The sequence below is a fragment of the Rhineura floridana genome, chromosome 7 (assembly GCF_030035675.1).
Source record: "Rhineura floridana isolate rRhiFlo1 chromosome 7, rRhiFlo1.hap2, whole genome shotgun sequence".
Taxonomy (NCBI): Eukaryota; Metazoa; Chordata; class Lepidosauria; order Squamata; family Rhineuridae; genus Rhineura; species Rhineura floridana.
The window spans coordinates 118102004-118125085 of NC_084486.1; the positions used below are offsets into that span (position 1 = coordinate 118102004).

Here is a 23082-nt window from a genome sequence, read left to right on the forward strand (position 1 = left end):
GTGGTTAAGGAGTTGGACTATGATCTGGGAGACCAGGGTTCGAATCCCCACATAGCCATGAAGCTCACTGGGTGACCTTGGGCCAGTCACTGCCTCTCAGCCTCATGAAAACCCTATTCATAGGGTCGCCATAAGTCGGAATCAACTTGAAGGCAGTACACACACACACACACACACACAGTTCACATATCAAAGCAGGTAAAATAAAAATAAATTCAGAGCAAGCAATCTGTAGTGCTTTCATAAATTGAAAAAAGAAAGAAAAGCAAAAGCAATAAAAATCCACACAAGCTCTTGCCAACTTTTTCCTGAGAAATTTGTATATAGCATTTGAACAGAGAACACCTCCCACCCCCACCCCAAATGGCCTCTACATGTTTGTCTTCGGGCTGCAGTCAGTGGAAATCTGGCCATCTGTGATTACAGTATGTGAATTGCATGAATAGCAGAATGGTATATTTTATAAACTGGTGCTATATTATGCCAATTCCTTTTCAGCAATGTCAGCAATTCATTAATTATTCTACAATTCCACCCGTGTGTCTCCCCCCCCCCCTTTGTTGAAAAGTAAACTTATGCTGGGCAATTTCCAAAGTCATCAGCGACAAACCATCTGCAGATTTCTCTCTCTGTGCATATCAAAGATTCAACATGGTTTTAAAACTTCACTTAAACTTTTAAAAATATGCATATATAAGCAAAGGTATGCAGTGTATTAAGCAAAGCACAGAATATTTGGTTTTTCCTGGCAATGCTAAAATTATTGGCTGAGAGAATGTAATTATTTTTAACTATTTTTAGAATGTTTTAAACATGGTTTAAGTATGTTTTTAATGATATTGGGCTCCTTTGGAAGGAAGGACAGGATATTATTATTATTATTATTATTATTATTATTATTATTAATAATAATAATAATAATAATAATAATAATAATAATAATAATAATAATAATAATAATACATAAGAACAGCCCTGCTGGATCAGGCCAAAGGTCCATCTAGTCCAGCATCCTGTTCTCACAGTGGCCAACCAGATGCCAATGGGAAACTGGTAAGCAGGACCTGACAATAACAGCACTCTCCCCACTCCCAGCACTGGTATCCAAAGGCATCCTGCCTCCAATAGAAAAGGCACGCAAATGAGGTCACAAGGCTATGACTAACCTTCATACAAGTCAGCCTTGACCACCAAGCCCCAGGATTAATGTGAGGTTTGTGAACATATGTGTTTTGTTTTGTTGTCCTTTTTCTTTTTCTTCAGCCCATTGTGAAACCCAGCTACACTCATTTCCAACAAGGCCTGATTTGGGCTCATCTATATTCTTCATACGTAACAATTCACAAAATTAACCACAGAGCATGGCATAGCAACAATATAATGAAATTCTTAGCAAAATGGTCCCTTGGAACTGAGAGCTGAAGGGAATGACTTTATTTATTTATTTATTTATTTATTTCGATTTCTATACCACCCACAGCCAAAAGGCTCTCAGGGCGGTGCACAACATAGAGCAAAATACAATAAAATTACAAAGGTCAGCAAAAAGCATACACACCAAACAGCAAAACAGCCTAGTATAAATTGAAAGCTAAAAAATAAATTAAGTTAAAATGCCTGGGAGAATAAAAAGGTTTTAACCTGGCGCCGAAAAGATAAAAGTGTAGGCGCCAGGCGTACCTCATCGGGGAGACTGTTCCATAATTCGGGGGCCACTACTGAAAAGGCCCTGGATCTTGTTACAACCCTCCGAGCCTCTCTGTGGGTCGGGACTCGGAGGAGGGCCTTTGATGTTGAACGTAGTGAGCGGGTAGGTTCATATCGGGAGAGGCATTCCGCTAGGTATTGTGGTCCCGCGCCATGTAAGGCTTTATAAGTCAAACTAATCAACACAGGTGTTGATGATGACACATATGTTAAAATGACTACAGTAGTTTGGATTGTTTTGACATCAACAGAGCCTAGGTACAGTTGTGGGATACTCCCCATAGAAAAAAAGGCCCAGCCCCAGTCGAGTTCATTACGAACTGGCCAAAATCAAGTGTCATGCAGAGCAGTCTGATGAAAAACACATGTCTGCAGAGGTAGGAAGAAAAAACCAGCCACATTACACTTTTGACTTAGTCACGACATTGTGAGGGGAGGGGAGAGTCTCTCTCTCTCTCTCTTTGCTCTTGCCAACAGCCTGTTTCATTTACTTCCCAGAAACAGCATTAGCCTTCCAACAAGGTCAGCAAAAATACTGCTTTCCAGTTCAGAGCGTTCCATGGTCCGAAAAATCTGCAAAGTATTAAAGAAAAGCCTTCCACTGTCCTAAGTACACAGTGAACCTTCTATTCAGGAGCTCTGGATTGAGAATAACCATGCAGAAAACTCCCAGCCATTAGGAACAGGTACTTAGAGAGGTGTATGATAACAAACACTTAGCATCACTTTCCTGTCCTTGTTGCTTAGATATAAAGACAAAACTATGCAGATGCAATGCCAATCATTTGAGTCAATCACGAAGCAGCTTTGAATGGGTGGGCTTTATACCTGAGATGGTCGGCAGGCCATATCAAAGACCGGATGGATCCAATAGGTGTAAGGCACTCACAGTGCAAGCATGTACCCTATAATGGCCATTCTGCAATGCACCTGCTTCCTGCTTATGGTAAATTGTGGTCTGACAGAACAATCCTAGACATCTGTATTTAGACGTAAGTGCCACTGTGTTGTTACAACCAAGCATATTTTTTTAGGACTGAAGCCTTTATTGCACAGGTGGAGCTGTGGAATGTGTGGGAAGAGTAGACTAAAACTCTGATCTATGATTTCCATTAAGGATATTCATGCACTCTTAAAAGGTTTCTCTGGATTGTACTTAGCATGTCCTATAAAAGGAGTCCACACTGTGAAACGAGGTGACCCAGATTTTGTGCCAAAGAAAGCTAAATTCTGGAACATGCATAGATTATGAAAATCTAGATAATCGGCTTATATTGCACAACTTTTGCTGAAAACAGGAGGGGAGAGTGCTGTTGCACTCAGGCTCTGCTTGTGGGTTTCCTATAGGCATCTGTTTGGCGAATGTGAGAACAGGATGCTGGACTAGATGATTGCTATCTTTTTCAGCCTTATGGGCCAAGAGCCTGCTTTTCATACATTTTTCTAGAACCAAGGTTTTCAGGATGCCTCCCCAAACAGCTTGTAAGGTCCACTTGCAGAATAACAGAATGCACACACTCCTCCCATGAGTAAACATATGATTCCCCACATCAAGGTGCATGCAAGATACATAGCTCCAAATGACTAAAGCAAACGAGCCAAGTCACAAGGGGAAGGCAAGAATTCCTTTTCAAACCTAAATGTGGTGCACAGTAGAAGTTACTACCCAAATTTACTTTAGACCTTACTATGCCGAATTAGTGCCACAAAAAAAAAATGTTCCCCACAGAAGTGGCATAATGTTCAATTCCTCCTTACAACAGGGGCTGGCAGTAGTTCAGGATCTAATAGTAGATCAGGGCCTGCTGGTAGATCTCTGGGTGATTTGTGGCATATCAGTCAAGAGTTTCTGATCCCAATTATTTAACACAAAAAAATGAAAGGGGGGGAATTATCTGCCATGGCTGGCCTTCTACCAGTCACTTATCTATCAGCCTCCTAGTAAAATATGAATATTCATAGTTGCTTTTGACCAGATCTAATGGCTTGCTTTGGAGTTCTGCATAGTAATTCAGATTTAGATTTGCAGGTTATCCAATGTATGGCTTACTGCAGTGTAGCTGATATCTGGGTCTGTCGCCTGAGACCATTTTGCACCTGGCTTCTATTGGTGGATCTCAGAGTTCTAATAAAGAACAAGGTAGGTCCCACAAGTCGGAAGTCTGTCCACCTCTGTCTTACTCCATCTAATTATATACACGTTTGCACAGCAGTGCTCACATTTTTCTGGCATGAATATGCTTCATGTAATTGGTTGATGCATTCAAATTTATCAAATTCTTTTAAGCTCAAGGCACCTCTACCTTGAAATAGGTTAGGCCAAGAGAGGAGATTGGCCCAAGGTAAATGAGTGGGAATTTGAAATTGTGTCTCTTTTCCTAAAGCTAAGTTCCTACCCACTATATCACACCAGTATATTATTGCTTCTACGTGGAGCATCATATTTGAGAAAGTATGTCTAAACCAGCTCTTTCACTATGAAGCAAAATCTTTTTTAAGCCCAGTCTTCCATCAAAGGGGTAGAAAGAAAAGCATATGTACAAAATGGGGTAGAAGTGGTTTTGGTTGTCTCATACTTTCTTCACCTGAAAACAGTTCCTAAAAGTATTATTCACCTCAATCCCATCTGGCACCTGTCAGTTCATTTCAGAACTTCAGTGATCAAACACAGCTTAAAACAGGAAGAGCTTTCACAGCACAGGTGAAGGCCAGATATAGCTGAAGCCAAGGCTAACATGTTCTCTCTCAAAATTTCAGTTAGGTTGCAGCAAACACCAGCTTTAACAAAGATAGCTTAGTTCTCCTTATCTCTGGAAGTTCCATATGACTAATGCACCCAAATCTGAACAATCACCACTTCTGAAGGTCATATCCCCTATATCACAGGAGGATATGGAAAGTATGCTTCACTCATTCATTGTTGTTAACACAGGTTTACACTATGCATTATTTGTAGGATTTCCTGGTAACTTCAAGAGAGAGAGAGAAAGAAATTAAAATGGGTGGAAAATATCCATGGAGCCAAGCCTGGGAAAGCTTGCCACAGCGTCTCTACTCAAGGTGGCCATTTCCAGGCAGCTCAGAAGGGCTATGGAAGTGGTTTCTGTTTTCACTGACTCTCCTTTTTCTCTACTACCTACAAAAATTGAACACAGGCATTGGTAGAATGTACACATATATCACAACTTGCACAAATATATTGCACATGCACACACACGTTTGCACATAACGCAGACAAAAGAAATTACTTTTTCAAGCTACACATAGTTTATTTATTTATTTATTTATTTTATTCAGCTTATATCCCGCCCGACTAGCAAACAGCTCTCTGGGCGGCAAACATAGAAACATATACAATAATAAAATACCAGATCAATATAACAAATATAAAAATACATCATCTAATATAAAAATTACAACATTTACATAAATAACTTAGATTAAAATGCCTCAGAGAAGAGAAAGGTTTTAACCTGGCGCCGAAAAGATAATAGTGTCAGCGCCAGGCGTTCCTCCTCGGGGAAACTATTCCACAATTCGGGGGCCACCACTGAGAAGGCCCTAGATCTTGTTACTACCCTCCGGGCCTCCCTATGGGTCAGAACCCGGAGGAGGGCCTTCGTAGTAGACCGTAGTATACGAGCCGGTTCATAACGGGAGAGGCGTTCCTGCAGGTATCGTGGTCCCGCGCCGTATAAGGCTTTATAGGTTAGTACCAACACTTTGAATCTGGCCCGGTAGCATATTGGAAGCCAGTGCAAGCGAGCCAGAACAGGTGTTATATGCTCAGACCGCTTAGTTCTTGTTAGCAGTCTGGCTGCTGTATTTTGCACTAGCTGAAGCTTCCGAACCGTCTTCAAAGGTAGCCCTACGTAGAGCGCGTTGCAGTAGTCCAAACGTGAGGTTACCAGAGCATGAACCACTGATGTATGGTCCTCCTTACTGAGATAGGGACGTAGCTGGGCTACCAACCAAAGTTGGTAGAACGCATTCCGTGCCACCAAGGCTACATGGGCCTCAACTGATAGGGAAGAGTCTAAAACGACTCCCAAACTACGAATCTGATCCTTTAGGGGGAGTGTAACCCCATCCAGGACAGGGTATGTATCCACCATCTGACCAGAGAAACCATCCACCAGAAGCATCTCAGTCTTATCAGGATTGAGTCTCAGTTTGTTAGTTCTCATCCAGTCCATTGTCGCGTCCAGACAACTGTTCAGCACTTCGACCGCCTCACCTGAAGAAGATGAAAAGGAGAAGTAGAGCTGCGTGTCATCAGCGTACTGATGACAACGCACTCCAAAACTCCGGATGACCGCACCCAACGGCTTCATATAGATATTAAAAGCATGGGAGACGAGACCGAACCCTGCGGAACCCCATATTGGAGAACCCACGGGGTCGAGCAATGTTCCCCAAGTATTATCTTCTGGAGACGGCCCGCCAAGTAGGAGCAGAACCACTGCCAAGCAGTGCCTCCAACAGCCAACTCCGCGAGTCTCTCCAGAAGGATACCATGGTCGATGGTATCAAAAGCTGCTGAGAGATCAAGGAGAATCAATAGAGTTACACTCCCTCTGTCTCTCTCCCGACATAGGTCATCACACAGGGCGACCAAGGCCGTCTCAGTGCCAAAACCAGGTCTGAAACCCGACTGAAATGGATCTAGATAATCGGTTTCATCCAATAGCGCCTGGAGCTGGTCAGCAACCACTCGTTCCAAGACCTTGCCCAAGAATGGAACATTTGCCACTGGTCTATAGTTGTTAAAGTCCTCTGGGTCCAAGGAAGGTTTTTTCAGGAGTGGTCTCACCGCTGCTTCTTTCAGACAGCCAGGGACCACTCCCTCTCGTAAAGAGGCTTTATCACTTCCTTGGCCCAGCCAGCTGTTCCATCCTTGCTAGTTTTTATAAGCCAGGAGGGGCAAGGATCAAGTACCGAAGTGGTTGCACGTACCTGTCCAAGTACCTTGTCCACGTCCTCGAACTGAACCGACTGAAACTCATCCAACAAAATATGACTAGACTGTGCTCCAGACACCTCATTAGGACTAACTGTCATAAAATGGGAATCTAGGTCCCGATGAATGCATAAGATCTTATGCTGGAAGTGCTCAGCAAACTCATTACAGCGGGCTACCGATGTATCTGCCATGTCCTGTGGGCCAGGATGGAATAGCCCTCGGACAACTCTAAAAAGCTCCGCTGGGCGGGAGAGAGATGACTTAATAGTGGCAGCGAAATGTTGTTTCTTCGCCGCCCTCACCGCTCCTACATACCGCTTGGTAAAAGCACAAACCAGCGCATAATTGCATTCGTCGGGAGTTCGTCTCCAACTCCGCTCAAGCCATCTCCTATCTTGCTTCATCGCTCTCAACTCTGGAGTATACCAAGGAGCTGAATGAGCTCTGCAAAGGAGAGGGCGCGCAGGAGCGATCGTGTCGACAGCCCGGGCCATCTCCGCATTCCACAGATTAGCCAGGGCTTCAACAGGAGCGCCGGTCCTATCAGCCGGAAAAACCCCCAGAGCCCTTTGAAAACCTTCAGGATTCATTAGTCTCCGGGGGCGGACCAATTTAATAGGTCCCTCATCCTTGCGGAGGGAAAAGGTCACTGAAAGTCTAAACTTCAGCAAGCAGTGATCTGTCCATGACAAAGGGAGAGATGTAAAACTCCCCACATCCAGATCACTATCCCCATGTCCAGTAACAAAAATAAGGTCGAGAGTATGCCCCTATATATGTGTTGGGCCACTAACATATTGGGACAGCCCCATGGTTGTCATGGAGTCCATGAAGTCCTGAGCTGCCCCAGACAAAGTAGCCTCGGCATGAATGTTGACATCTCCCAGTACTAATAGTCTGGGGGATCTCAACAATACCTCCGAGACCACTTCCGTCAACTCAGTTAGGGAAGCCATTGGGCAGCAAGGTGGGCGGTACACCAAAAGGATTCCCAGTCTGTCCCTCTGGCCCAACACAAGGTGCAAACACTCCAGACCAGTAGTTGTATGGACATGGTGCTTGGTGAGTGAGATGGAACTCTTATAGACCACAGCAACCCCACCTCCCCGACCCTCAGATGTAACATGATGCTGAACCGAATACCCTGGTGGGCAGATCTGGGAGAGACTAACTCCTCCCTGTTCGCCCACCCAGGTCTCGGTTATGCATGCCAGATCGGCTGCCTCGTCCATAATCAAATCATGGACGTGGGGGATTTTATTCTGTACCGATCTGGCATTAAAAAGCAGCAGCTGGAGATCTGAGAGTTGGCTGAGAGGACAACCAACAACCCTGCGGGTATGAGAAGGACCGGAACAAGGCACAGCCACAACATGTCTGGGCCGCGTTCCCCTTACCTGGCACATAATTAAACTATGGAATTCATTCCCACAAGTTGTAGTGATGGCTACCAACTGAGATGGCTTTAGATAAATTCACGGAAGATAAGTCTATCAACAGCTACTAGCCACAATGACTGCATTCTATCTGCACTGTCGAAGGCACTGTGCCTCCAAATTCCAGCTGATGGGAATCACAGGTGGGGAGGGTGCTGTTGCACTCAGCTCCTGTTTGCGGGTTTCCCTTGGGTATCTGGTTGGCCACTGTCTCAACAGAGATGCTGGACTAGATGGGTCATTGGACAGATCCAGCAGGGCTCTTAACACTGAGCTAAACCATGGCCTAATATGAGTGTGCAGCCTTTCAGAGAGGAGACTGCAGCTGCACTGCTCCTCCTCCAGTCCTTCTGTTGCTGCGCTGCTGTGAACAGAGAGATTAGCATTTATATGTGTTCATAGGAATGTTTTTGCAAATTCAGTATTTCTTCATCACCCACTAATCAAGCGCCTCTAATTATTATTCCGAGTGGAAAAAACATATACATGAATAGCAGTGTGAGTGGCCACTTGAAATGCAACTGCATGGAGGCAGTTCTATGTAGTGATGTGTTTATATGTGAAGCAGCTCCACACGTGGCATTTTTCACCAAATCAATGGAAACCGTTTTAAAAAAATAGGATAGTGAAATTGCTGAAACCTTGTGAGGACCTGTCACAGATTGTGCCTCTTGCAATTTATGGACTTTTGGCCCCACCTTCCCCCCTATACCTGTGTGTGTACGTACATATAAACACAGACAATTTGGGTTGCATTCAGTGAAGTCGTCCCGTTATCACAAGGACTTCTGCTTGCACAGCAAAGTTGGGGGAACCCCCAGATCAGACTAGAAGACATAGGGAGAGAAGAACGAGAGAAGTTCTGTTATGCAAGCAGAAGTCCTTGCGCAAACAGGACAATTTTGTTGGTTACAACTTCTTTTGCACGTGTGTAATTTGCCAACTGAGAGGAACATTTCATGAAGTGAGCTCTAGGCCATTAAAGCCTATACTACAATTTTTCTGTTAATCTTAAAGATGCTACAAAACTTTTTTCTTTTTTTCTTTTTGGAGCTCCCTTCAAGTCGGTGCATTTCAAATAGCCACCCTTTGCCATTTGCACATGAAAAGCAAGCCAAAAATCCTTCTTTTTCTATGCCAAAAAGGCTAACAAAGAAATGGTGGCCAACAGCACTAGCTCAACATTGCAGGCAGAAGCCAAAGGATAAAATACTTTTAACAAGGAAAACTATCCCAGAGAACTGGTGCAGCAAGCCTAGGACTCACAGGCAGGGTTCTCTACTCGACAGCTCATTTGGCTTTTTTTTCCCTTGGCACTTCTACTCTGGCATCTACCTCAAACATCAGACTAGCTTTTCCACTTGCTGTCCATCAACCACATCATAGCAATGAATGCACAGGCCTGCAGCTTGTCTGGCAGACCAGCAGTACAGTCTACCATGTAGGATCAGATAGGAATTCCTTTCAACTGGAAAGGATGGGTTGCGGGGGGAGCATTTTCTCCTTATGTTCTTGCTGAATTTCCAACTGGGAGGTAAGGCAAAATACCATTAGCGGGAACTTTTTGGTGTCAGCAAGACCTCTGGGAAAACTGCCCACAAGGTACAGGGGAAGTGCTATCGCTCAGTAGCAGAGCATTTGCTTTGCATTTGAAAGGTCTGAGGTTCAATCCCTGGCATCTCCAGGTAGGGCTGGGGAAGACCCCTGTCTGAAATCCTGGGCAGCTGCTGCCAGTCAGTGGACCAACAGTCTGACATAAAGCAGCTTCCTTTTGTTTCTCTAAGTGGAACCAAAGGCACAGTGGTCTTGCCCTCCTTTGTCTCTGAAGTCAAGATCCTTCAGGCTGTTTGGGGGGTTTTCAGGGCTGGACATGTAAAAGTTTCAAAGAATTCCACCAGGTACAACTTCCCCTGACTTCCTAGAACTGATGAAACACCCTCTTCTATTCAAGTCTTTAAAAGGTGGTGGTGGTAAGTCCTATCAAAGTCTGGAACCGATGGTCAGGCCCCATATGTGCTATAGATTTAAAGCAGCATCATACTGTTGATCAGTCCCCCCTTTGCTCAAAACCAAACTAGTTTGGTGCAAGAGCAACTCACTCACGGAAGACGTTGCATCCCTAAGGAATATTTTCTTTTACAACACTGTTTAAACAATCATGGCTTCCCCCAAAGAATCCTGGGAGCTGTTGCTTGTTAAGGATGCTGAGAGTTGTTAGGAAAACCCTATTCCCCATGCAGATCCAGGATGTCATATTGCCCTTTCTAGAGATTTTAGAGAATAATTTGTCAAACAAAAGGCCTACAGGCTGTGTTCATGTAAGTTTCCCCTCTGGTGTGGTGGGAGATGGACATTTTCATGGGGCAAGGGGCACTCGGGAAAAGGATTACCCCCCTTCCAACACCATGATCCTTATCCAAACTCCATTCCCCCTATGGCTATTGTTTCCTAAAATTTAAAGAGATTGGAGATGTCATCATGTGTCTCTGACATCTTGTCTGGCTTGTCCTCATTTTCAAAGGGACATATCACTGCTTCCCCTTTTCACTTTAAGAAGGAATACTTTCATCATACAGTTTTAAAAAACAGACCCAAACCTTCTTGTAGTCTAGGAATCTGTTCTGTGTGTGTAACCATATTAGGAAAAAGAATCAATCCCGACCCAGCATAAGACAGTGCCAGTATCAATATGGATTGTAAATTGCACGCATACAGTTGGGAAGTTATTCCAGCCATAAGCACTAGATGTAAATACATCATGAAGAAATACAAGAAATAAACACACACCAGTAGAGATCTCAAAAATATTAAGCTGGGAAAATTACAAGACCTACAGACGTTTAGCTCATAAATATATGGCACGAGTCACAGGCATGAAAATGATGAGAGAAGCAGAACAGGCCACTTTAAGAACAACTATACATTTCAGTTCATTTTCGCCTCCAGACTTATCTGCAATGTAGTACTATTTAGTCACACTGTTGTTGATAATACATTTACAAATGCTTTTTGTGTGTGCACGTCCCTGCAAACATAGATGAGGTGGACATATAATGCAGAAGAAACAAGCCATATAGGAAGAGCCAAATTTTCCATCTCATCATCAGAAACAACACAAGATAAACACACACACAGATACACACGTGTTTGTAATTGGAAGTGCAGGCCAGGACACAGACCTGGAAACATTTAGCCCCCACCTTGTTCATGGCACAACTTCAAAAGAAAATTTTAATTCCTCTGGTGCTGAAAAATGCTAAGGCAACAGACAGAGGTGTAGTCTGCTTTGCTAAAAGGTTTTGAACCGACTATTGCCAGAAGAGTGGTTTTCATTTCTTATCCAGTTTCCATTCCGCTTGGGTTGTCTGGTGGGATGCTGGCACAAGAGGTTTGGCTTCAGGGCTCAAACACTGTTCCAAAAATCTGCTTGCTTAAATGCCTGACATGCACCCAACAAAACAGATTGTAGAGCATAGGGATATGACCAAAAACAGTGGACATGCCCTTTCCCCTTTGGCTATAAAACAGAAGCTTACTGCCATGGAACCCCAAACACTGGCTTTCTGGGAAGCATAATTTGCAAATTAGGAGCAAGAACGTAATTCAGTGGCAGAGCACATGCTTTGTATACACAAGGTCCCAGATTCAATGCCACCAGTCTAATTCAGAGAGTATGTAATTCTAAAGAGAATTATTTTGCAAAGTGCTATACCAATATCTTGAATAATTACATGCACGAATCTGGTCAAGGATGCAAAGCGATGTATATGGGGCGGGGAGAGTGTTCTACCAGTGACAGCTCTCTCTTCCAATGAAGGTTAAGCAATCAGATAGTTAATTTCAGTTTTTAACAACTTGTTACTCTGACCCTTAGGGTATTGCAGGAAACAAATTCACTATTGCCATTTAGTATGACTCACTAAATTGTCCTCTAGCCTTTGTAGTTTACTTGGATATCTTCTTTATATTTAATTTTCATAATACATCTGCTACTGTCCAGTGATTCACAGAATAAACGTCCCACTTTTATGCTCCAACGATCCATAGCCGAGATAGTTGTCAGGAAAAAGCAAACAGTAGGAAAAAGAGTTTGCTTTTGTTGAATTTAAGAAAAAACAAACTGTATCATAGCCCAAGTTAACATTGATTCAGTCCTGGAAAAGGTTAACTGTTGCAAATCTCTGAATAGATCCACAAAGTACACTGCAAGAGCTTCAAGTGAGCTGCACGTGGTTGTATATTCCATTTATTCACAAATCAACATGGTTTCTCTTATCTGTGTGTCCATTTCATTGAAAAATAACAGGAACTTACTATGACAGGGATCCTGATACCAAGAAAGAGTTACACAAGAAGACATGGATAGCCATCAAAGGAGGCTCTGACAACATTCTGACCCTCTCCCAATGTAGGACTTAAGCCAAAAGGAATACACCAGTTCATGAATCACAAGAGGTTATGCATTATTCCCCACCTGTCATGCTGATTGTCCTTCAAAGGAGATAAAGGCGAAGCTCTTCATGATTTGGAATCCTTCTGCTTCCACAGAGTCCCTTGCCCCTTCTAAGTATTCTGTTACTCACCAAGGTTGGGTTGCGACATCGCCATTGACCGCTGTGATACTGGGGTAGAGGTGGCTGAAGGATGATGGCTCATGTGATTCAATGGCTGGGTCATGGTCTTTCGAGGATCTTGCCACGTTGTAATTTTCTCTATATGGCTGCAAAACAGAAGCATGGGAATTTTAGGCAGAGAGGAACTGAGGATATTTGAGTCCTAGATATGAGCAAGAATTCCAATTGCTCATTTGTACATGTTACCAATCCCCCTATCTTTTTTTAGGTCTTACAACAGTAATACTTACCAATATCCAAAATGGTATAGTGATTTCTCCCTTCTGCCATATATTAGTTATTTGTGGCATCACAGAGGCAACAAACATCTGTATAGAGAGGACTAAGCAAAGGTGCCAATACCAACATTATCTACTAGGTTCTCTAGAATATATATTTCTCTCATTGTGAGCATGTACAGCCCCAATTAAGGTAACACTATTTGTGTACATGATGCTAGGAATACTGGCCTCATACAGAATGGCAGCAGCCATGGTACACCCAACCACTGCTATCTTCAATACAGCTACACAGGGTCTGTGTGGCTACTGAGGTTTCTCAACTGCAGTAAATTTAGTGCTTGGATGCTTCCATGTTATAAGATTTCTTGCATACAAAGCAGGAGTCAGCAAGATTTTGGAAGAATATCAAAGGCCAAAGCTGTCAAAGCATGTGGGGACACTTGAATCCTGCAGAGGTTAGGTTGGTAGCGCAGATGGGGACAGTAATTAAACTTATTGTACAGAGTTTTTGAAATGCTTTATGAATAATCCTTTTGAATAATACATAGCAGTAGTGGCATAAAAAAAGAAATACACTGAAACAACTTTTACAAGTCATTTGAAGCTTAGTTTCACCTTTACCCTGTATCTTCAGACTCTGCAGCACAAGGTCACTTTCACTTACATGTCTCACTTGCCCTTCCTTCCAGCTGCTGAGTCACTTCCTTGCTTCAAGGTTCCTCTCAATTCTAATTCATTCCCCTTTTGCATGACACTATGCAGTGTTTGTCTTTCCTGTATCCTGTGGCATCCCCCACCATTTCATCTGATGTGGACTCCTTTCAGAATAAAGACTTGAATGCTATCTTAGTCACTCCCACAGGGGACTCTTTCAGTATTATTAAGACCTTAATGTGAATGCTTCTAGTAGAAATGAGAGTATGTGAATATCAATTTAGCTACTGGCTAAAATTTATGAATTTGGCAAAGGACAGGCACCCCAGGAAATGTTTGTTAGAAAAATTGCAATCAAATTCTCCTTGATTGCCTACTTGGTCTTAATAAATTAAATGAGCCATTCATGTTGTTTCCCCACAAACTATTTCTTAGCATCTGGATTTTAGCACATATGAAGATTTATACTGTTAGACGTTCATCTAGCTTAATATTGACCGACCAGCAGCAGCTCTCTTTGAATCTCCAGAAGAAGTGTTTTCCATAAGTACCTTCTGGCACAAAGGTAGAGATGCCAAGGATTGAACCTCAGACCTTCTACATGGTCTACCACGGAGCTCCTGCTGACCCAATTTGCAGGGATCCTCCCCCAACCCCTGTATCATAACCCACCAAATTGGCTGGAAAAAAATCTGAAATGAAAATAAATTAATGAATAAATTGGGAGTTTCAAAAGGTAAAGACAAGCTTATGCTTAAATCCCATTCATCACATACTGATTCCCCACACTGTCTATATTTCTGCTGTTTCACCAGCAATGGCATATTCATTTGTCATACTAGTTTTAGCCACTGGTTAAGTGGACATAAATACTCTCCTTTCTCCTGCGTGACAAGATAGAAGCTGAAGATACAGGGTGCGAGGTGTGTGGGATTTTAGGAGAATTTAGGAATGCTACTCTGACAAAACATGCACAACTTGGTTGTAATTCGTAAATCATCAAAATCACTTTTGGAAGCTGTTTCAAATCCAGTTTAACACCTCAGTTCAAAACTCAGCTTTTTTTCTGAAGTTCAAAATGTAGCCAAACCTTTTGCCACAGAGGTCACCAACATCATGTCCTTGAGGTCTTCCTGTTGTGTCTCCCCCCCCCCCACCTCAGGTCATGAGATGGTGAGAGAAATTACCTTTTTCTCCTTAGAAAAGCACATAGAGCTGAAGGAACCTGAAAGAGTGACACTTTCTACCTTCCTCTTTCAACTCTATATGCCTTTCAAAGCTCAGATTGATTCTACTGAATCTGCTTAGGGCTCATCTATATGGAAGCATTTCTTCGTAGCAAACACACTGCATTTACCTTCATTATTGATTTGCAGCGTCCGCAGTTCCTGATCATGGTTACTTGCCAATCAGTTTTTCCCATTCACATAAGTAGGTGTTCCTCTGGGAAGGATTAGTCTTGCTGTTTCCTTGTGGCCCCACCCTCTAATTATACATTTCCAATCCCTCTGGTTGTTAAGTGACTGAGCATGCTCTGTTCTACCAGCTGCAGTAGGTACCTTTAAAAAAACCCAGAATTGCAAATATCTGTGTTGTCCCTGCCTATGGTTGGTAGGATACGGCTGAAATACAAATATTTGTTTGAGCAGTGTTACCCTTTTGTGCACAAGTTAGGGGGGAAAGAAAATAAAGGCACCATTTGCAGCAACATAAAAAAAAGCTAGCAGAACAGAGGCTTGTCAGCTTACAGGAAACAAAATGAGAGAAGGGAGGAAGAGATAGTGGGTGTGGAGAGGGGAATGATTGACACAGCCATCTAAAAGCATTAGAGCAAAGCTACTGCAACCACTACAGCAACGGAGTGGAGAGATTTTTTTCTCCACCTTTCATATTATCAGTGGATTAGGTTAGTATGGATTTACAGAAGGAAAACTGTGTGCTAGCTTCTGTTTGCTACTAATGTCATGTGAACCATGCAAATTTAAAGGAGATGTGAGTAGCACCAAACACACAGTGAACTATCATGTAGATGAGCCCTTAGTTTTACCCAGATCCCTGGGGAAAATATGATGTATGCGGTGGGTCGATGATCCAGGGAACAGAATTGACCAGAGGTGTGCATATGACTGTAACACTTGCTGAAAACTTCAAATGTACTGATGGGCCTAAAAAAGTTGCTGAGCCCTGTTTTACCAGATAGGAGCTCACCTCCATATTTGGATAAAGTCCGATGTAAATTGATACTTCAAAGAAACAGTAGAAGAGACAAGTGTAGAGGCTTATTTTACAAACACTGCCACTTTAAAAGCAGCCATTGTTTTCCATTATGCCTCTGTTTTGCCTCCTGTTGCTGGCATGCTGTAAATGCCACAGTGCCAAGTGATATCTATTCTTTTGGGAAACACATTTGTCACAACACTCCCTGCTGTAGCATTTGCTTTCTTGCTCACCAAGTTAGAATGAAAGGAACTGCAAAGCCTGTTCTCCTCCCCCTTTGTTTTATCAGCCAGTTCTCCACCCCTTCATATAATTTGGAGCATACCCACTGGAGATGCCCTGCCCTACAGGGATTTTTAAAGGGTGAGCCCCAACAGCTTCTTCCTGTCCTTTCTTAGCTATTAGCAGGATAAGAGCTGTCCAGAAAAGGAAGCAAAACAGTACAAAGTCTTGGAGCTGAGCTCACACATAGAAGTGGTAAGGGAGGAAAGGATGGGGTGGAGCCATGAAACACAGAGATACATTTCTGGTTCTTGGAAGGAGAGATGATCTGGGAAACAGGGAAATAGGGACAAAACACCCCCTGCATTTACACAATGTTCAAAGTAAGTGAAATAGTTGGACATTTGACTAGTCCAAAAAAACCCCACCTGGACAACTGGTGAAATATTGGTGAAAATTGTCAAATATTTGTACAGCACTAACTTTATTAGAAAAAAAAGAGGAAAAGTTAATAACCAGCAAGTTTTATACTTATGCTAACTACAAAAACAAAAGTTTGCTGTTATGTGCCTTCAAGTCAAGCCCGGCCCCAAAATGCTTACAGAGCCCAACACTGAGCTCTTTGTGTGTGTGTCGGTCTTCATCATAACTGCAGCCTGTCTGTTATTTCCTTTGCCCCCTTCCCATGTGCCTTGTTGTTGTTATGTGCCTTCAAGTTGATCACGACCTATGGCGACCCTATGAATGAGCGACCTCCCAAAGCATCTGTTGTAAACCACCCTGTTCAGATCTTGTAAGTTCAGTCTGTGGTTTCCTTTATGGAATCAATCCATCTCTTGTTTGGTCTTCCTCTGTTTCTGCTCCCTTCTATTTTTCCCAGCATTTTTGTCTTTTCTAGTGAATCATGTCTTCTCATTATGTGTCCAGAGTATGATAACCTCAGTTCCATCATTTTAGCTTCTAGTGATAGTTCTGGTTTAATTTGTTCTAACACCCAATTATTTGTCTTTTTCGCAGACCATGGTATCCGCAAAGCTCTCTTCCAACACCACATTTCAAATGAGTTGATTTTTCTCTTATTTGCTTTTTTCACTGTCCAACTTTCACATCCATATATAAAGATCGGGAATACCATGGTCTGAATGATCCTGACTTTAGTGTTCATTGATACATCTTTGCATTGGAGGACCTTTTCTAGTTCTCTCATAGCTGTCCTCCCCAGTCCTAGCCTTTTTCTAATTTCTTGACTATTGCCTTCATTTTGGTTAATGACTGTGCCAAGGTATTAATAATCCTTGACAAGTTCAATGTCCTCATTGTCAGCTTTAAAGTTACATAAATCTTATGTTGTCATTAGTTAACTGATATTGTGAATCCATAAAATTGGCAGAGCAATCCTAAGAGGGGCTGAGGAAGGACTGTAGCTCAGTGTTAGAGCCTCTGCTTTGCATGCAAAGGTCCCAGGTTCAATCCTTGGTATCTCCAGGTAGGGCTGGAAGAGACTCCTGCTTGAAACTATGGAGAGCTGCTGTCAGTTGGTGTAGACAATCCTGACTTAGATGGACCAATTGGATTGACTTAGTGTGAGACAGCTTCCTGTGTTCCTGTGGAGACATGAAGGTGGTATTCTTTTTTATTATTATTATTGGACCAGACTTCTCTCTGGAATATGGATCTGCCTAGATCCAGCAGATCTATAGTTAGCCATGCTGCCTTTCCACTCCCATAATGTCCTGTTTCATAGTGCTACACTGGCTACTGCCAGTGAGTACAATGCCAGTGGTAGCTTTCCAACCATCTTTGCTTTTGACAGGTGTACCTGGGTCCTACTGCACATCAAGCATGTGCTCTACCACTGAGCTATAGCTCCTCTCTCAAAGTCATGCAGTCATGGCTGAGTGGGGATCTGAACACTCATCTTCCTAATCCAACACTCTCATCATTGCACCACGCTGGCCCTCTGCCAGTTATATCTGGCTCAGGTGTTGGACTTTTGAGAACTTCCGCTTTCAAATTAACCCCCCCCCCCACACACACACTTCAAACAAACAAATGCTGAGCTATCAGTGCCCTAGTGAAAAGCCTAAAACTGTGGAAGGAATGGTTCTTGAACTCTCACATGCACAGACATCACTTGATCTCTCTTCACTTGATTAGTCAATACAATGACTCATAGCTAAGCACATAAACTGTCTCCACTGAAAAGTCCTGCAAGGTGAATGAAACTTCTATGTGTAATGTAGCGTTTGATCTGTGTTGTCTCTTCCCAACATGCAAGTCATCGCTTGGCATTACAGCCAATCAATCAATGACCATACTTGCATCAACCAAGCACTCACTTCTAACAAATTTGCACAGCAGACAGAAACGTACCTGAGAGCTACTGTACTGAGATCTGCAGATTTGATGCAAAACTAAAATAGATGAAACAGTAACTAAAACAGGCCAAATGAAGCAAGAGAAGATATGCAACGCTGCTTGAAAAACTGATCAAATGATGTAGGGTGCTTAGATCTGAAACACTACAGCTGTATGAAAGAGAGGAATGTTCTGTACAAACATTAGACTTTCAAACTGCCTCAAGCCAGAAGCTTGGAGTGCCCTGGATTGCCCTTCTGGTGCCATCCTGGTGAAGGATAAGCATTTCAACTTAATTCAAGAGCGCAGAGGTGTAATCTTTTTGGAAGGATGGCCTCACTCTGGGACCCATATAAATGTGCTTGAGTTCAAGGAATTCAAGGAAAATCTGCAGTTAGCAAACACTGCTTATGGAGTGGATAGAGACTTATTTATTTTAAAATACTGGTTTAAAATCAGGTCTTGCAATTCAGCTCTCCCTGGAAAAAAATGTCTAAGGCTTTTTATATAGGTCAAGAAGGCTGAGGAATGAATGAAAACAGAGAGATTCATTTTTATACTTTGATTCAAAGCAATAATTTACTATACATGTAGTATATTTCAGATATTTAGAAAGATTGTTGCTAGCCTTTTATGGGTAAAGTGAGCGTTCTATATGCTGTTATTGTAAACTGAAATCAGTACATTGGGTAAAACTGCCTTCAGTGTACAAGTGGACAGACTTTGATCTGATACCTTACTATTATCAAGCCCAACAAGAGCATGGAAAGAGGCACCATGAAAATGGCAAATGTTTAAAGCAAGCACGAAGAACCTCAGGCCTGGGAGGCCCCGGACCTCTCTTTCTGGCCCTCAGTATTCATCCCAGACTACATCTCCTCCTCGGACACACACTTCACCAGCCTTGCTTTGTATCCTACTTGAGTGTTTTAACCTGGTTGGAAAATGCCTTTAAACTCTGAAAATGCTTCTTGTTTATCTGGATGAAGGACAGGGCAGGGATGTGTGAGTGTGAAGAAACTAGCTGACTGTACAAAAGTAAAATTCACATTTGTTGCTCTGCCCCTTTTTGCCTCTGTTCCTGCCAACCACCGGCACATGACCCCTGGAAGGTTGCTCAGAAGGGAATGTGGCCCTTGGGTGGAAAAAGGTTCCCTCCCTGGCTTAAAGTTTGCTGGGACATGTCACATTAGTGTCTCAACTATTTAAAAAGGGAGGTCACAGAAACAATACAAAACTCTGCCTGTGCACAATCAGAAGAGAGGGCAAACAACAGCCTACATCCTTTGGAAAAAGCATGAATCCAACATAATTCATGACAAACTTTAAAAGAAAAAATAAGCTTCACATAAATTTATGAAAAGCTTAAGACAGGTAAATCTTGAAGTCTGGTCCACGATAGCAATCCCCAAATATTGTGTCTGCAGGTCACAGAAGTCTCTCTGGAGATCTGTGTCAGGCTACTTGTGTAGATACTGGGTGCAAAGCAGGGCAAGCTTTTATTAGAAAAGTGGCTTCTAGATCAGGTAAGTGAAGGCCAATACATGGGTCTCAAAAGGACAACAACAAAAGAGACAAGACACAAGGGTAGCTTCTTGTAAAATTGTTTGGAAGCCACTTGTCTGTGACAGCTTCTAACATTCTTAAAACAGAATACAAATCCTGAAGAACATCTTAGTGTCTCTCTGCAGCAGGTAGTATATTATTATTAATATTAATTAATTTTTAAAATTTATTAGTCACTAGTAAGATCTCCAAGTGATTTACATTTTTAAAAAACATACATAAACACAGGAGAGCCAGTGCGATGTAGTGGTCAGAGTGTTGGATTGGGACCTAGGAGACCGTGGTTCAAATCCCTGCTTGGCCATGAAGCTCCCTGAGGACCTTGGGCCAGTCACTGTCTCTCAGCCTAACCTACCTCACAGGATTGTTGTAAGGATAAAATCAGGAGAATAATCATGTTTGTATGCCACCTTGAGCTCTTTTGAGAAAAGGTAGGATGTAAATGTAATAATAAATGAATATAATAAATTGTACCATACGGAAAAATCATATAAAATATTAACATATCATACAGCATATAAATCACACACACACACAGAGAGAGAGAGAGAGAGAGAGAGAGAGAGAGAGAGAGAGAGGAAGCTTTTGCAGCACACTAACAATAAAGCAGACTCAATTCAGTCTATCAAAGGCTTGGGGGGAAAGGTAAGAGCCAGTAAGTGCAGACATGTGCAGACCAATGGTCTGACTCAGGATAAGGCATCTTCCTATATTTCTGTGTAACTGTTGGGTTTGCAGAAGTAGATAAATCGGGGGGGGGAGAGGGAAACACAACATCCCAAAACAGCAAAGAGGACTAAACATGCTCACTAGCCATGGCATGTTGGCTTTCAGATGGGCAGCACTCCTATTAGTAGTCTTCTTTCCCCACACCATGAGGGAGAGGCAAACCTAGGAAACTGGCCCCCAACATTGTTTGGCTAAAAAGCTGATGACTAGGTAAGTGCAAGGATAACCCTCTTTCATCTTATCGGCCACTCAGCCCTTCAACCAAACAACTATAGCAGCAGCTATATGGAAGCGGCGATGAGAGCTGTGTACAGTTCTGGTCGCCTCATCTCAATAAGGATATTATAGAGTTGGAAAAGGTTCAGAAGAGGGCAACCAGAATGATCAAGGGGATGGAGCGACTCCCTTATGAGGAAAGGTTGCAGCATTTGGGGCTTTTTAGTTTAGAGAAAAGGCGGGTCAGAGGAGACATGATAGAAGTGTATAAAATTATGCATGGCATTGAGAAAGTGGATAGAGAAAAGTTCTTCTCCCTCTCTCATAATACTAGAACTCGTGGACATTCAAAGAAGCTGAATGTTGGAAGATTCAGGACAGACAAAAGGAAGTACTTCTTTACTCAGCGCATAGTTAAACTATGGAATTTGCTCCCACAAGATGCAGTAATGGCCACCAGCTTGGACGGCTTTAAAAGAAGATTAGACAAATTCATGGAGGACAGGGCTATCAATGGCTACTAGCCGTGATGGCTGTGCTGTGCCACCCTAGTCAGAGGCAGCATGCTTCTGAAAACCAGTTGCCGGAAGCCTCAGGAGGGGAGAGTGTTCTTGCACTCGGGTCCTGCTTGCGGGCTTCCCCCAGGCACCTGGTTGGCCACTGTGAGAAAGGATGCTGGACTAGATGGGCCACTGGCCTGATCCAGCAGGCTCTTCTTATGTTCTTATGTTCTTATGAGAGCTGCCACTGCCTTTTGTATGGTGAGCATGAACAAAGACCTTTCCCTGCCCTTCATCTTTGGATAGCACTAATTAGGGATGGACAACTTTATACAAGCTCTACATTCCCCTGCTGGGCTAAGTTTCCTTTTGGCCCATTTACTTCCCACTTGATAAGATGGCATGTCCTCCCGGACTCTGAATTAATGACACACATGATATTTTAAAAGAGTGACTAGGTTCCAATTCCTCACTTACAGTGCATCCTAGCCAAGAGAGGGAGAAAAAGCATCAGGGAGGTGTTTCTCTGTGCCCCTCCCCCAGTCAGCAGGCAGGGGCATGAAAAATCTTGTCCACCTCTAGTGTTGCCAGCTGTAATAATCTCTTTGCACCAATTTCTATTTTATGGGATTAATACTATTCAGACTCACTAAACCACACTGGAAAACTTACTAGATATCTCTACATTAATTAAACAAAACAAAAAGGAAATGCGAGGATTTTGTTTAATAGGCCATTATAAATGTACAGAGCATACATAGCTATCACCAGGGTTCCTTGATGAGAGCTGTGTGTGTCCCAAGGATGGAAGGAAGAGTGATCTTTGTGGCTGGGATACATCAAAGGAAACTGGCTTTAGAGCAAGTGGGAAGTTGATGACTCATCAGCTTTAGCAATCCACATGTTCTCATTCATTTAATGCTCTTCACAGGGTGACAGCTTACATTGTCCTGCACAATACCCCTGTCAACAGCTTCCACCTCTACAGAGCCATTACTAAACAATGGGACATCTGTTTACAGAAAATCATTGCCCAACAGTTTTGTTGTTGTTGCCAGCCTAAAAAAGAGTTTTCCCCTTCTCCCTCAGAATCCTCAACACAAGCTTTCCTTTCTTACGTAGTATACCATGGCAAGCAAATGATCATTGGCAGGTAATTCATCATATCATCTCAGAAACAGTCAACTGATCTTAAGGCCGTAAGCATGTGATTCAGAGACCTCCCTCTCTCTCAGACCCAGAGCTTGGAAGATTACTTTTAAAAAGTAATAAATTACAGTTACAGTTACATGGCCCAAAAAAGTAGTAATTACCATTACAGTTACAATTGCTCTGAAAGTAACTGATTACTTTACTTTTCCTCAAAAGTAATCACTACAATTACATTTCAGTTACTTTTTAAAAAGCCTACAAGGTGCTGGCCTTGGCTGCTGCACAAGTAGCCTAAAACAACATTAAAAATAAACAAACACATACAGAGGTAGTAGAATAATTATTTTTATTCATAAGATAGCAATGGTGGTCTCTCCGCTGGTAAGCGTGGTGGGGAGGGAGACTGAGGCCACTACTCAGATCTTTGCACGTCAAACCAAGTGCAACCGTCCCCCACTCAGCCAGCCAGCATAATCTCTCTCACTTAACCACCTTCCAGACCCTGCC

The 23082-nt window shown here is 42.7% G+C and overlaps 1 protein-coding gene across 1 annotated transcript in view; it reads right to left on the minus strand.

The window, feature by feature from the left end:
* Positions 1-23082, minus strand: part of WWTR1 (WW domain containing transcription regulator 1) — a 117119-nt gene that overhangs the window by 31957 nt on the left and 62080 nt on the right. Inside the window, exon 2 of the mRNA XM_061637011.1 lies at positions 12690-12826. Coding sequence (XP_061492995.1) covers positions 12690-12826 — 137 coding nt within the window. The remainder of the gene's footprint in view (positions 1-12689; positions 12827-23082) is intronic.